Genomic DNA, 13,943 nt, shown 5'->3' with positions numbered 1-13,943 from the left:
GGTGTTATTTAAGTGATGAATTTCCTTGCTGCACATTAGTTTACATTTGTTTTCAATCCTTTGCTTTTTTTCTGAACTACAAGAAGTATTTCTCTGGTATAAAGCTGGTGTGGTTGAAATGACACTTATCCTCATTCTCTTGACTTCCCTTTCTGCTCAGATGCCTCTATGCATTCTTTCTTATTCTTTCCAACCAATGAAACTGATTTGTCAAGGGGGAAAAAAAAAGTGAAGCCATAAGTCTAAAATATATTTAAGAAATAAAAATAATCTTTATTATTCTGACATTTTTAACAGAGGAAAAGTCTCAGAAAAACTCAATAAGCATCTGTTGATGGATGTGTAGCCAGAGACAGAGTATAAATCATTACTCATCAGCCTCCGCGTGATTGACTGGGAAGGGGCTTGGGAATGAGAGGGCATCATAGGATTTCTCAGAGAAAGCATCAAATGAATAAAACAATTTACATTTCAGTAGTTTAACTAAAGTAAAGAAAGTTTCCAGAATGTGGTGAGTGGAGGGGAGAGGGACTCATGGGAGAGGAAACTTCCGGGCTTGCAGTCCCCTTGCTCAGGTCCCTGAGGCCCAGTCTCTGCCCACATTTCAATAGGTTCCTTCTGGACCACTCAGGGGCTCTTCTCCAGGTCCCTGATGTATTCCTGGACCCAGCTATCAGCAGGATTGACACAGACAGATAGGCCTCTTCTGGTGAGGAAGCTGTGGAGAGGGCAGACGTATAGTACAGAGAATGAGTAGGGATGGTTTTGACCACCTGTGGTCTCTGCATCTTCATCCCTATGGGATTTATGGAGATAACCTCAGGCCACCTCCTTTCTGCTGCCACCTTCCTTTCCTCTTTTCCCTCCACTTCTGGCCACATCCTCCCTGGCTCCCTGCAAGCCTCGTCCCATGTCAGGAGACAGCCCATTGACCTCTCCCTGTGTCCAGTATGGACAAAAGGCCCAAGAGTGCTGAGCACCTTCCCAGGATGACCCTTTGCCATGAACTGGTGCTCTTGAGATCTGCTCCCTGCTCTGACCCCTATGGATACCCCTCACCCTCGCCTCCATGTCCTGAGTCTCCCCAGGGTTGAACAGGAGGACTGACACTTACATGATACCAGATTTGGGGCAGTTGCTGCTGGTCTTAAAATAGTTAACCACATTTCCACGGGGGATTTTCCCAGAGGTGTAGGTGAAGCAGCAAGTGGGTGGGGTGTGAACCCTTTCTGTACAGGAATAAGAATAACAGTTACGCAGGAGCAAAGACAAGCCCCAGAGGGTCAGGAACACATGGTGGGCAAAGGAAACTGGAAATCATTTGATTCTTTCATTTGCTAGTTTCTCATTAATATCCCTAGTCTTGTCTTTGGATTTGTCTCTTCATTTGATCTCTATCTTTCTCTACAGGGAACTAAACCCTAGAACATCTACTCCCTACTCCCAGCTTCCTTTGTGGAAATGTTTTCCTGATCAATTAAAGCATAAGTGCATGCTAAGTCACTTCTGTCATGTCTGACTCTTTGTGACCCCATGGACTGTAGCCCAGCAGGATCCTTTGTCTGTGGGATTCTCCAGGCAAAACTAATGAAGTGGATTGCTATGCCCTCCTCCAGGGGATCTTTCCAACCCAGGGATCAAACCAGCATCTCAAGCATCTCCTGTATTGCAGTCAAGATTCTTTACCATGGAGCCACCAAGGAAGCCCCCCTCTACCTCATGCTAACAAGCAAACATGTTAGACTTCAAGTTTCTCACCTAAAAAGTAGGATAAAACTTCTCCTAACTCCAATCTGCAGCCCAAATCAACGCACTCCTTTTGAAGCTTCTTGAAAAAAGCAACCATGTCATTTTTGAAACCCCATTCAATGTTCTTTAATTTCACACAAGGGTTCTTACGCCACAGCACTCGGGCTGGACTTCGGACTACAGTATGAGTAGCAACTGACAATGGATAGCAGACTTACTTCGTGCACAGGAGCAGAGGGCCACAGTGCAGAGGACAAAGACAGCAGCCACGAGGACCTTCATGATGCTGGACAGGCAGGCAGAAGAGTGTGGGCAGAGCTGAGAAGGGGCTTGGGAACTCACTTCTGCTTGTCTCCTTCTTGGATGTGAGCTGTCTTCTCTTCTTTTTCTGGATGCCCTGGGCTGTGGAAATATAAAAGTCAGAGGTGTCTATGGTGGAATTTTAAGTGTAGTCATGTCCTGTGAGTTGCACCACGCAGGGCTGCCTTTGATTACCAGAGGAGCTCAGGGAGCACATAACACATAGTTCAGTTACCAATTTGCTTGGTGCTTATGAGAAAGTTGTTTCTCCAGATGGTGGACCAGAAGTTGGCACCGCCCAGGGATCAGCCTTAGCTGTTTCCTTTCCATGTGACAGATTTCTCTCTGAAGTGAGTGATCACAGCCTTCTTCCATAGATCAGGGTGCCTTGATGCTGCTGCTGCTGCTGCTAAGTCGCTTCAGTCGTGTCCGACTGTGTGTGACCCCATAGACAGCAGCCCACCAGGCTCCCCTGTCCCCGGGATTCTCCAGGCAAGAATACTGGAGTGAGTTGCCATTTCCTTCTCCAATGCATGAAAGTGAAAAAATAAAGTGAAGTCGCTCAGTCATGTCCGACTCCTGGCGACCCCATGGACTGCAGCCTACCAGGCTCCTGCATCCATGGGATTTTCCAGGCAAGAGTACTGGAGTGGGGTGCCATCACCTTCTCCGAGGGTGCCTTGATAGACTCCCATAATTGTCCTAAGTGTCTAAATGTGACATGTAAAAACTCCACTGAGCCTCAAGAAGGATACGCTGAGCTTAACCACTTCCTAGATGGAAAGAACAGAATTGGAAAGCCTGGAGGTGCAAGGGTGGTGAAAGTCAGGATTAGCTTTCCAGTAACTGGACTATTTGCCAAATAATCATTGCAGCCCTACAATAAAGTCTGGATTTAATGCTGGATGAGGGTCAGCAGATGTAAAAATGTCTATACTCTGAACCAGAAATTCTATTTTTCAGAATCTATCTTATGGAAATGAACTCATAAATGGGGAAAATTTTAAAGACAGTGTTATTTGGGGTAGCTAATCTATGATAAAATAATTGACACTAAACTACATACTCTACAATGTTGGAATAATAGAATAAATCCACTGATAGACATAAAGGCTAATGTATAGGAACCTAAAGCCAGCCTCTTAAACAAATAGAATGACAAGAACAGACTTAATTTTTTTAGCATTAATTTTTATGGGAGATCAATCCTGGGTGTTCATTAGAAGGACTGATGCTGAAGCTGAAACTCCAATACTTTGGCCACCTCATGCGAAGAGTTAACTCATTGGAAAAGACCCTGATGCTCAGAGGGATTGGAGGCAGGAGGAGAAGGGGACGACAGAGGATGAGATGGCTGGATGGCATCAGTGACTCGATGGACATGAGTTTGAGTGAACTCCGGGAGTTGGTGATGGACAGGGAGGCCTGGTGTGCTGCGATTCATGGGGTTGCAAAGGGTTGGACACGACTGAGCGACTGAACTGAACTGATAGTTTCTTTACAATGTTGTGTTAGCTTCTGCTATATAGCAAAGTGAATCTCCTATTTGTTTATGTATGTCCCCTCTTTTTTAATTTTCCTTCCCATTTAGGTCACCACAGAGCATCAAGTAGATTTCCCTGTGCTATAGTAGATATGCAATAGTTATCTATTTTATACATAGTAGTGTATATATGTCCATCCCAATCTCCCAATTCATCCCATTCCCCTTTCCTCTATGGTACCATATGTTTGTTCCCTATGCCCATGACAGACTTGATTTTTAATATTAAATATTAAAAAGCAAGATGCAGAAAACATCCTGGGAAGAGGAAAAAACAGAAAGAAATAAATCTACTATCTGTGCTTATCTGCTTTTCATCCCATGTCCCATGGGTTGTCTTCCTCCACAAGCCTTGCCTGTCTCTAGGAAGCAGGAATGATCCTGATATGATACCAGGGTAGGAGCATGGGCTGGAGGTACTACCATGATCATCAACAAATTTGTGGTGAATCTGGATAGAAATAAGAGAAACAGTAGGCACTGAGGTGTCTGCCCTAACCATGAGGAAGTGGCAATCAAGAGCCACTTCAAAAGAGCCACAATCAAAAGCCAGGTCAATTTCTTCCCCCGTTGGAGGGCGGCCGGCCAGAAGTTGGTGGAGATGTTAATGCTCAGGGCCTGCAGAGTAGGGCACAAAATGAACCAAGTAAATTAAGCATTTCTTCTTGACCGTGAATTACTGTTTTGAATCTCTGCCTGTCTTGTTCTCAGTCTCTGGCTCCCTCTTCAGCGAATATAGCTATTGGAGCAGGGAGCCCCTGTTCGTCTCTTTCGGGGGAACTTCATCTGGTCCATAGAGACATTTGCTAGCAAGATGCCACCTTCTGTACATCACCCGAAGAGTGGAGCTCCTTGGGAGAGTCGAGGGGCTCTGTCATTTGGCTTATCCTAGGAACCAATCAAACCTGGCATTTGCATCTTGTTAATGAATGCTGAAACTCCAATATTTTGGCCACCTGATGCAAAGAACTGACTCCTTGGAAAAGACCCTGATGCTGGGAAAGATTGAAGGCAGAAGAAGGGGACGACAGAGGTTGAGATGGTTGGATAGCATCATCAACTCAATGGACATGAGTTTGAGCAAGCTTTGGGAATTAGTGATGGACAGGGAAGCCTGGCGTGCTGCAGTCCATGGAGTCACAAAGAGTCAGACATGCCTGAGTGACTGCACTCAACTGAATGAATGCATTAGACCTCAATTTTCCCCACTAAAAGTGGGTCCTAGTCCTCTTCTGCCTATCTAAGAGAGCTACAAGTTTTGGGGAAGTTTGGGAAACAGCTTGGAGCATTTTGAAAGCTTCTGTGAAGTTTTTTGCTTTCATGTGGGGAATCTCAACCCATAGGCTTAAGTGATGTGGTTTAGACATCTGTCCAGAGCAGTGAGAAGCAATTTTAAAAGGAAGAAAGGGTGAGAGTTGAGTCTTGTGATACAGACAAGACTCGTGAACTGAGGCTTGTGGTGAGGAGATGGTTGATTAGGGCAGCATGGGGACTTGCGTGGGGAAATCATTGATGATGGGCAGGAAGAGGGCAAAGTCAAGATAGAATGGGGCAAGTGCTGCTGCCTCCATCCTTCGGGAGTCCATCCTGTATCCTTGTCCCTTTATAGGCAACTCTAGAGCATGAGAAGCTGGAGGCTGGGCGTGATCAGAGGGGAAGTTGCTGCATGGTGTCTTGTTATGAGTTGCACATGTTGGGGTCCCTGGGGTCACACAGAGGTTCAGAGCATCCAAGAAGAGCCCAGTTGCTCATTTTTGGGGGCTGATTGGCTGGAAAGTTTTTTGCCAGTGACAGGAGGTGAGATGATGCTAGTGTCAGAGCCGTAAGGACATGGAAAGATCTACAGATTAATAGTTCCTCCCACAGAGCAGATCTGATGCTCTGCTGCAGCTGTTCTGATCATAGAGGGTGACACCTACGGGTAATGTCACAGCACCCTGAGCACACAAGTCCCACTGGAAACCGCATCCTGGGTGAAAAGGACCATGACATCATGTTGCTCGGACCGCTTCAGAGGAAATGATTCACAAACAAGGAGGTGGGGGAGCCAGGAGTTGCCGTCATTAAGGGACCAAGCTTAGCTGGTCTTCTACCACGAACAGAGCTTTATGGATCATACCATTCCCTTTTGCTTTTCTCAGAGCAGACATTTCTAATGTTCTTCAAGGTGTTTTGACTATGACATATCTACTGATGCCATCGAGTCTTCAGTAGCCTGAGCCGTGTTTGATCCAGACTCAGATGGACAGAATGGAATTGGGGAAGTCTGGGCTACAGACACGACCATGGTAGATGAAGTCAGCTTTTAAATCCACTTTTCCCATTCATCAAACGTTCACCAGTCCCCACAATATGCCATCATCTTGTTTAACAGTTGGGTATAGAAATGAACACACATTAGACATAGGGTGTCTCTATAGATCAGGAGCCCTAAATGTCTTTATTTTCTGGCCCAGAAAGTCTACAACTAGAAAAATATCCTATGGGAAAACACATCATTTGTCGAAAAGTTTTATGCATATAGATATTTGGTGCAGTGTATTTATAGCAAATAAAAATCAAAAACAGTCCAAATGAGCTACAGTAGCACATGATAATATTAATGCACTATGTTGATGGATGAGTAAATTAAGCAGCTCTTAAAAATACTGGAATGATTTGGGAAAGTCTTGTAATGTTAAGTATAAATAAGAAAACTACAAATTGCATCTGTTAGGTAGGTAGAATAGGGAAAAGGAGTCCAAAATGGCAGTGGCTAAAAGACAAGAAAGGGAAAAGCCGGTGAAAATAGAACAAAGGAAGGTCAGAGGACCCGAGTGAGGACCTCAGGTAAAACAAACACCACTCCTGGCTGACCCAATTTACATAGGACAGGCCCAGGGAGGGAAACATATAAAAAGAGGAGCCAAAGCTAGCTCTCTCTCTCTCTCTCTTTCTCCCCCGCGCGCTGGGGCGCTCTTCTCTTCATGTCTTTGGGTCGATGTGCCCTCACGCCTCGAAGATGGATTTTCCTGCTATCTTCTAAATAAAATAGAGCTGTAACACTGATTTGTCTAAGAGCTATAACACGGTCCGCTCAAGACCTGAGAGCTATAATACCATCTGTCCAAGACCCAAGAGCTATGACACGCCGAGGGGGGCCTTAATGTCCGTTACTCCAAATCTTTGTTGTGACGAGACAAAAACCGAGGAACATACACTCCCTTGACACATCCATATCATGACTACAGTTATGTCCCTTCCCCTGGTAAAAAGTAAGTAACTGAAATATCAAAAGCCTAGGGAAAACTGCACTTGAAAGAAATAAACCAAGTTAATAGTGGTTAAGTTTGGGTAATAGAACTTTCCCTACCTTTAAGCAAAGACATTGTATTTAGATGAGCCTCAGAATTCATTTAGGCCACAATAAGACAGGAAGAATGTAGATGAAAACTCCTCACATTCTTACTTACAGTTGCCATGCTGCCTACCCAACTTTCAGAAATGAAACAATATTTTTCTATTTTCTATATACTTAAAATCAATTTTTACTACTTTTGAGGGTAATCTATAGTTAGTATCACAAATTATGTTAAAAAATTAAATTAAAAGCAGTAGTAACACTGCTTTTTCTCTGCCTCTCTGAGACTCCCTCCTATACCTGTGGATGAGGCTTTCTGTGAAGACCTGATGCCTGAGCAACACAAGAGAAGACTCTGCACATGGACACCACCAGATGGTCAACACTGAAATCAGACTGGTTATATTCTTTGCAGCCAAAGATGGAGAAGCTCTATACAGTCAGCAGAAACAAGACTGGAAGCTGACTGTGTGGCTCAGATCATGATCTCCTTATTGCCAAATTCAGACTTAAATTGAAGAAAGTAGGGAAAACCACTAGACCACTGAGGTATGACCTAAATCAAATCCCTTACAATTATATACTGAAAGTGAGAAATAGATTCAAGGGTTTAGATCTGATAGACAAAGTGCCTGATGAACTACGGACAGAGGTTCATGACATTGAACAGGAGGCAGGGATCAAGAACATCCTCAAGAAAAAGAAATGCAAAAAGACAAAATGGTTGTCTGATGAGGCCTTACAAATAGCTGAGAAAAGAAGAGAAGTGAAAGGCAAAGGAGAAAAGGAAAGATACACCCATGTAAATGCAGAGTTCCAAAGAATAGCAAGGAGAGATAAGAAAGCCTTCCTCAGGAATCAGTGCAAAGAAATAGAGGAAAACAACAGAATGGGAAAGACTAAAGATCTCTTCAAAAGAATTAGAGATACCAAGGGAACATTTCATGCAAAGATGGGCATAATAAAGAACAGAAATGGTATGGACCTAACAGAAGCAGAAGATATTAAGAAGAGGTGGTAAGAATACACAGAACAGAAGAACTATACAAAACAGATCTTAACGACCTCCAAAAAAGATAATCACGATGGTATGATCACTCAGAGCCAGCCATCCTGGAATGTGAACTCAAGTGGGCCATAGGAAGCATCACTATGAACAAAGCTAATGGAGGTGATGGAATTCCAGTTGAGCTATTTCAAATTTTAAAAGATGATGCTGTAAAAGTGCTGCACTCAATATGCCAGCAAATTTGAAAAACTCAGCAGTGGCCACAGGACTGGAAAAGGTCAGTTTTCATTCTATTCCCCAAAAAAGGGAATACCAAAGAATGCTCAAAGTACCCCACAGTTGCGCTCATCTCACACGCTAGTAAAGTAATGCTCAAAATTCTCCAAGCCAGGTTTCAACAGTATGTGAACTGTGAACTTCAGATGTTCAAGCTGGATTTAGAAAAGGCAGAGGAACTTGAGATCAAATTGGCAACATCTGTTGGATCATCGAAAAAGCAAGAGAGTTCAAGAAAAACATCTACTTCTGCTTTACTGACTATGCCAAAGCCTTTGGCTATGTCAGTTCAATTCAGTTCAGTCGCTCAGTCGTGTCCAACTCTTGGCGACCCCATGAATCGCAGCACGCCAGGCCTCCCTGTCCATCACCAACTCCCGGAGTTTACCCAAACTCATGTCCATTGAATCGGTGATGCCATCCAACCATCTCATCCTCTGTCGTCCCCTTCTCCTCCTGCCTTCAGTCTTTCCCAACATCAGGGTCTTTTCAGATGAGTCAGCTCTTTGCATCAGGTAGCCAAAATATTGCAGTTTCAGCTTCAACATCAGTCCTTCCAATGAACATCCAGGACTGATCTCCTTTAGGATGGACTGGTTGGATCTCCCTGTAGTCCAAGGGACTCTCAAGAGTCTTCTCCAACACCACAGTTCAAAAGCATCAATTCTTCGGTGCTCAGCTTTCTTTATAGTCCAACTCTCACATCCATACATGACTACTGGAAAAACCATAGCCTTGAGTAGACAGACCTTTGTTGACAAAGTACTGTCTCTGCTTTTTAATATGCTGTCTAGGTTGGTCATAATTTTCCTTTCAAGGAGTAAGCGTCTTTTAATTTCATGGCTGCAGTCACATCTGCAGTGATTTTGGAGCCCAGAAAAATAAAGCCAAATACTGTTTCCACTACTTCCCCATCTATTTCCCATGAAGTGATGGGACCAGATGCCATGATCTTCGTTTTCTGAATGTTGAGCTTTAAGCCAACTTTTCACTCTCTTCTTTCACTTTCATCAAGAGGCTTTTTAGTGCTTGTTCCTTTTCTGCCATAAGGGTGGTGTCATCTGCATATCTGAGGTTATTGATATTTCTCCTGGCAATCTTGATTCCAGCTTGTGCTTCTTCCAGCCCAGTGTTTCTCATGATGTACTCTGCACATAAGTTAAATAAGCAGGGTGACAATATACAGCCTTGACGTACTCCTTTTCCTATTTGGAACCAGTCTGTTGTTCCATGTCCAGTTTCAACTGTATGGATCAAAACAAAGTCTGGAAAATTTAAGAGATAGGAATACCAGACCACCTGACCTGCCTCTTGAGAAATCTGTATGCAGGTCAGCAAGCAGCAGTTATAACTGGACATGGAACAACAGACTGGTTCCAAATAGGAAAAGGAGTACGTCAAGGCTGTATATTGTCACCCTGCTTATTTCACTTATATGCAGAGTACATCATGAGAAATGCTGGGCTGGATGAAGCACAAGCTGGAATCAAGATTGCCGGGAGAAATATCAACCTCAGATATGCAGATGACACCACCCTTATGGCAGAAAGTGAAGAAGCACTAAAGAGCCTCTTGATGAAGTGAAAGAGGAGAGTGAAAAAGTTGGCTTAAAACTCAACATTCAAATAACTAAGATCATGGCATCTGGTCACATCACTTCAGGGCAAATAGATGGGGAAGCAGTGGAAACAGTGACTTTATTTTTTGGGGGTCCAAAATCACTGCAGATGGTGACTGCAGCCATGATATAAAAAGATGCTTACTCCTTGGAAGAAAAGTTATGACCAACCTAGACAGCATTATTAAAAAGCAGAGATATTACTTTGTCAACAAAGGTCCATCTAGTCAGAGCTGTGGTTTTTCCAGTAGTCATATATGGATGTGAGAGTTGGACTATAAAGAAAGTTGAGAACCAAAGAATTGATGCTTTCGAACTGTGGTGTTTGAGAAGACTCTTGAGAGTCCGTTGGACTGCAAGGAGATCCAACCAGTCCATCCTAAAGGAGATCAGTCCTGAATATTCTTTGGAAGCACTGATGCTGAAGCTGAAACTCCAATACTTTGGCCACCTGATGCAAAGAACTGACTCCTTAGAAAAGATTCCGATGCTGGGAAAGATTGAAGGCAAGGGGAGAAGGGGATGACAGAGGATGAGGTGGTTGGATGGCATCACCGACATGATGGACATGAGTTTGAGCAAGCTTTGGGAGTTGATGACGGACAGGGAAGCCTGGCATGTTGTAGTTCATGGGGTCGCAAAGAGTCAGACACAACTGAGCAACTGAACTGAACTGAACTGATGCCTGAACAGCAGCAGCCATGTTAGCACCATGAGATGAAAGCCCAAAGAAGAAAAGCCAACAAAATGATGTGGGAAGGGGAGATGTTAAAGAGTTTTTAATGATGCCACTGAGCTACCAGACAAACCCTGGAGTTTTCTCCTTGATTTTACAATAAGGAAATAGGAAATGTCATTGTTACTTAAAGAAAGTATAATTTCTTTACTTTCACAGTTTCTAATGGTGAATTATTATTACAAGAGGTGAATATACCTCATGTAATTGTAAGCCATCTTTTAACTATTATAAATAAGCTGTAACAAACACTATTATGCATACAATCTCATCATTGTGTTTATGTTCATAGGATAGGTCCCTGGCAGCTGCTGCTGAGTCACTTCAGTCGTGTCTGACTCTGTGCGACCCCATAGACGGCAGCCCACCAGGCTTCCCTGTCCCTGGGATTCTCCAGGCAAGAACACTGGAGTGGGTTGCCATTTCCTTCTCCAATGCATGGCAGAGAGCTTTGCTATTCAAAGAGTAACAACATTTTAAAGCTCCTCATATTAGCTCCCAGTTAGTCCAGCTAACCCAGAGACCAGCGGTCTTGTGTCAGCCTCAGCCTGTTGATGGTGATGCCTGCAGGCACTCACCTGAGCTACATTTTTTGTGGGAGCCCCACTGACATTTCCCAACTGGAGCCAAAGTTGAAGCTGCATCAGCCATTGTGGTTCTTACTGTGATTGCAACACACACCTCAGCAACAACCATCAGGGGAGTTTGAAAAGACAAGGTTTGTTACTCACCGTCCTGGAGGGTACCTGGAACTGCTGAGGCCACACAGCAAGGTCTCACAGAGGGAGAGAGCTCAGACCTGGGCTCTGCTTTTATTGGGGTGAGGGTGGGGTGCCCAGGGTATTGCATGTTCACTCTTAATTGGTGAATTTAAAAGATAAGACAGAAAGTGTGGAAGGGAAAAGGGAAGCCACTCAAATGGTCAGTTATCTAGGTCATCCAGAACTTTCTAAAAGGGGAACTCCATGGGTAGGGCAGCCTGGCCCATCATCTAGTTCTGTATCGGGGGATGTGCTTATTCCAGATGGATATCTTTGAAATGGATGCCTCGCAATCAAAAGCTTAAGGTACAATGTTTGAGGAATGAGCCAAAGTCTGAAAGGCCAGCCTCACTCCGGCCCCTTCTGCAGCTGAGTATTCCCCAGATCTGTCCCCACCCAGGATGTGCTTTTAGCTTGGGTTGGGGGGCTTCTCAAGACTCCGTGGTATTATCGTCTAGGTCAGAGCTGTGTTGTCGGGACAGCTGGGGGTGGGTCCCAGAAGGTTCAGCTCTGTGGGGAGATGCTTGGTGTACAGACCTGCCCTTGTGAGAAAGCACCACATAACCTTGTCACAGGGTCACACCAGCCTCTCACCTCCTCTCACTGGGGAAACCATTTCCCCATCAAGTAAGCAACACGAGCGTTCCTGCAAATACGCTGAGCCCTTGTGGTGACCCGAAGCTTTGCTGGCTTCTGCCACTCACAGCATGATACCAACGCCGTGACAAAAAACACACCCCCCGCCTCGGTCTCCACAAGTTTCCGTCCTCTAGTGTCCCAAGGCTGCCTATAAAGAGAGGACACAGCCCAGACCCCAGCAGGAGGCTGCAGCTTCAAGTCTCGAGTCCAGCTCCACTGGGCCCACCTGACTCTCTCACCCGCCCAGCATCATGGAGGTCCCCGTGGCCGCCCTGGCTGTCCTGCTGCTCACCGCGGCCCTCTCTGCCCACACCTGCTCTGCCAGCCGTGAGTCCGCCTTCCCTTCCTTCTGGCCTGTCCCCAACACTTGGCCGGGGCTTGGGCCACAGTGCCGAAGTCTTTCACCTGAGCCCTTAAGTAGAGAGCTTCAGAGAGACTTCAGACACTATTTCCTGAGCAGAGTTTTCCTGCCCAAAGGGGATTTTAACAGTTCTATTCTCTGGCTCTGAGAGAGTGTGGTGGGGAGGCCCATTTTATGGATTCCTGGGAAAATGAGGCCCAGGTGGGATTCTGACAAAAGCTGGAATCTGTGTCCAGTGGGCTCCCAGTGTAGCCTTTGGTCTCCTCTGGAATCCAGTTGAAATAACACCACTTCCTCCTGGATTCCCCCACCCCCACCCCCACCCCCCGCACTGCCTCCTGCAGGTCTGCCTGACCCTCGAGGGGCCGCTGGCTGCCTTTCCCCCTGAACAAGGACTTACCACGGTCTGTCCCCTCTCTCACAGTTGGTGCCAACACCCCGACCGCCTGCTGCTTCTCCTTCGTCTCCCGGCAGATCCCACGCAAATTCGTGGACGACTATTATGAGACCAGCAGCCAGTGCTCCAAGCCCGGCATCATGTAAGGGCCAGCCTTCCTGCCTGCCCTGGGGAAGAAGCCTGGGGGTCTGAGGCACCTCCTCGGAGCTCAGGACACCAGGGGGGCCCCTGCCATCTTTTCTCACCTGGTTTGGGGCCTGCAGAGGGTCCTGAGGGTCTGCCCCTGGGCAGAGGAAGGAGAGGGAAGGGGTGACAGCAGGAAGCTGTCCTCTCTCATTTGCCAAACAACGATGCTGGCTTTCCGAGGGGATCCCCATAGGAGACCCAGGAAGGTCTGTGAACCCCAGAGTTAAGGGGACATGATTTGAGCATGTGGACAGGCCCTGAGATGTCCGGGGCAGAAGGAGGGAGAGGTCTCTGGGGGCTCAGGATCCCCCCAATGCTGCACTCACCAGTGTGTAACCCTTCTGCTGCTCTCCACAGCTTCAAGACGAAAAGAGGCCGGCAGGTCTGTGCCGACCCCAGTGAGGACTGGGTCCAGGAATACATCACCGACCTGGAGCTGAATCCCTGAGTGGCCTGGGAGCTGCAGGGAAGATGTTCCCTCTATGGACAGTCGGGGAAGCAGGGCAATGACCCTGGGACTCCAAAAGGCACCTCTTCTGTGGGTCACACCCCATCCCCAGCCACTCACTGGGGCCCTCCTTCACTTTAATGTCTCCTATTTAACTTTTGTCATTTATTTCCGCCGTCGAAGTGTGTGATGTCATGAATATCTGCTCTGACCCCCTCTTCCCCTTCCTCCGTAACTGTCCTCACTCTCAGTACTTGGATCAATCAGTGTGATTGGCGCTCTCCTGGCACCACTCGTATCATACATGCCAAACAACAAATGCTGGTTGAGTGGTTTTGCCCAGGACTGTGATTCAAAATATTGAAGGCTCTTCCATAAAAGGTAAACCAGCCTTTTCCTTGTGGTGACTCTTGATTTTGTCTTCCCAGCAGCCAGAATCACAGATTGAGACTAATATTGGGGGGAAAGTAGGGGAATATGAAAAGAGGCAGAAACCACGAGAAAGAAAAAGCATCCTAGAACAAGAACACCAGACATTCCCCTGGAGATGCTGCCCTGGAAAGTTGAAACTGACACTTTT

The 13,943-nt window shown here is 45.9% G+C and overlaps 2 protein-coding genes across 2 annotated transcripts; one reads left to right on the top strand and one right to left on the bottom strand.

Annotated features, from left to right (window-relative positions):
- Nucleotides 1–248: 248 nt before the first annotated feature.
- On the bottom strand, nucleotides 249–11,357 carry LOC100297044 (C-C motif chemokine 14). The gene is made up of 4 exons (XM_002695646.6): nucleotides 11,303–11,357; nucleotides 1,968–2,151; nucleotides 1,115–1,229; nucleotides 249–718 (listed from the first exon to the last, which is right to left on the bottom strand). Exons 2-4 carry the CDS (start codon nucleotides 2,029–2,031, stop codon nucleotides 628–630), a joined length of 270 nt encoding a protein of 89 aa, XP_002695692.1. The 5' UTR covers nucleotides 2,032–2,151; nucleotides 11,303–11,357; the 3' UTR covers nucleotides 249–627.
- A 790-nt stretch (nucleotides 11,358–12,147) lies between these two features.
- LOC616364 (C-C motif chemokine 3) lies at nucleotides 12,148–13,754 on the top strand. Its single transcript, XM_002695625.6, has 3 exons — nucleotides 12,148–12,298; nucleotides 12,757–12,871; nucleotides 13,273–13,754. The coding sequence occupies exons 1-3, from the start codon at nucleotides 12,223–12,225 to the stop codon at nucleotides 13,361–13,363; spliced, it is 282 nt and encodes a 93-aa protein (XP_002695671.1). The 5' UTR covers nucleotides 12,148–12,222; the 3' UTR covers nucleotides 13,364–13,754.
- Nucleotides 13,755–13,943: the final 189 nt, after the last annotated feature.

Source organism: Bos taurus, chromosome 19, assembly GCF_002263795.3.
Source record: "Bos taurus isolate L1 Dominette 01449 registration number 42190680 breed Hereford chromosome 19, ARS-UCD2.0, whole genome shotgun sequence".
NCBI classification, from domain to species: domain Eukaryota; kingdom Metazoa; phylum Chordata; class Mammalia; order Artiodactyla; family Bovidae; genus Bos; species Bos taurus.
Note: the sequence above shows the minus strand (reverse complement) of the source record. Positions and strands in the feature narration are given on the sequence as shown.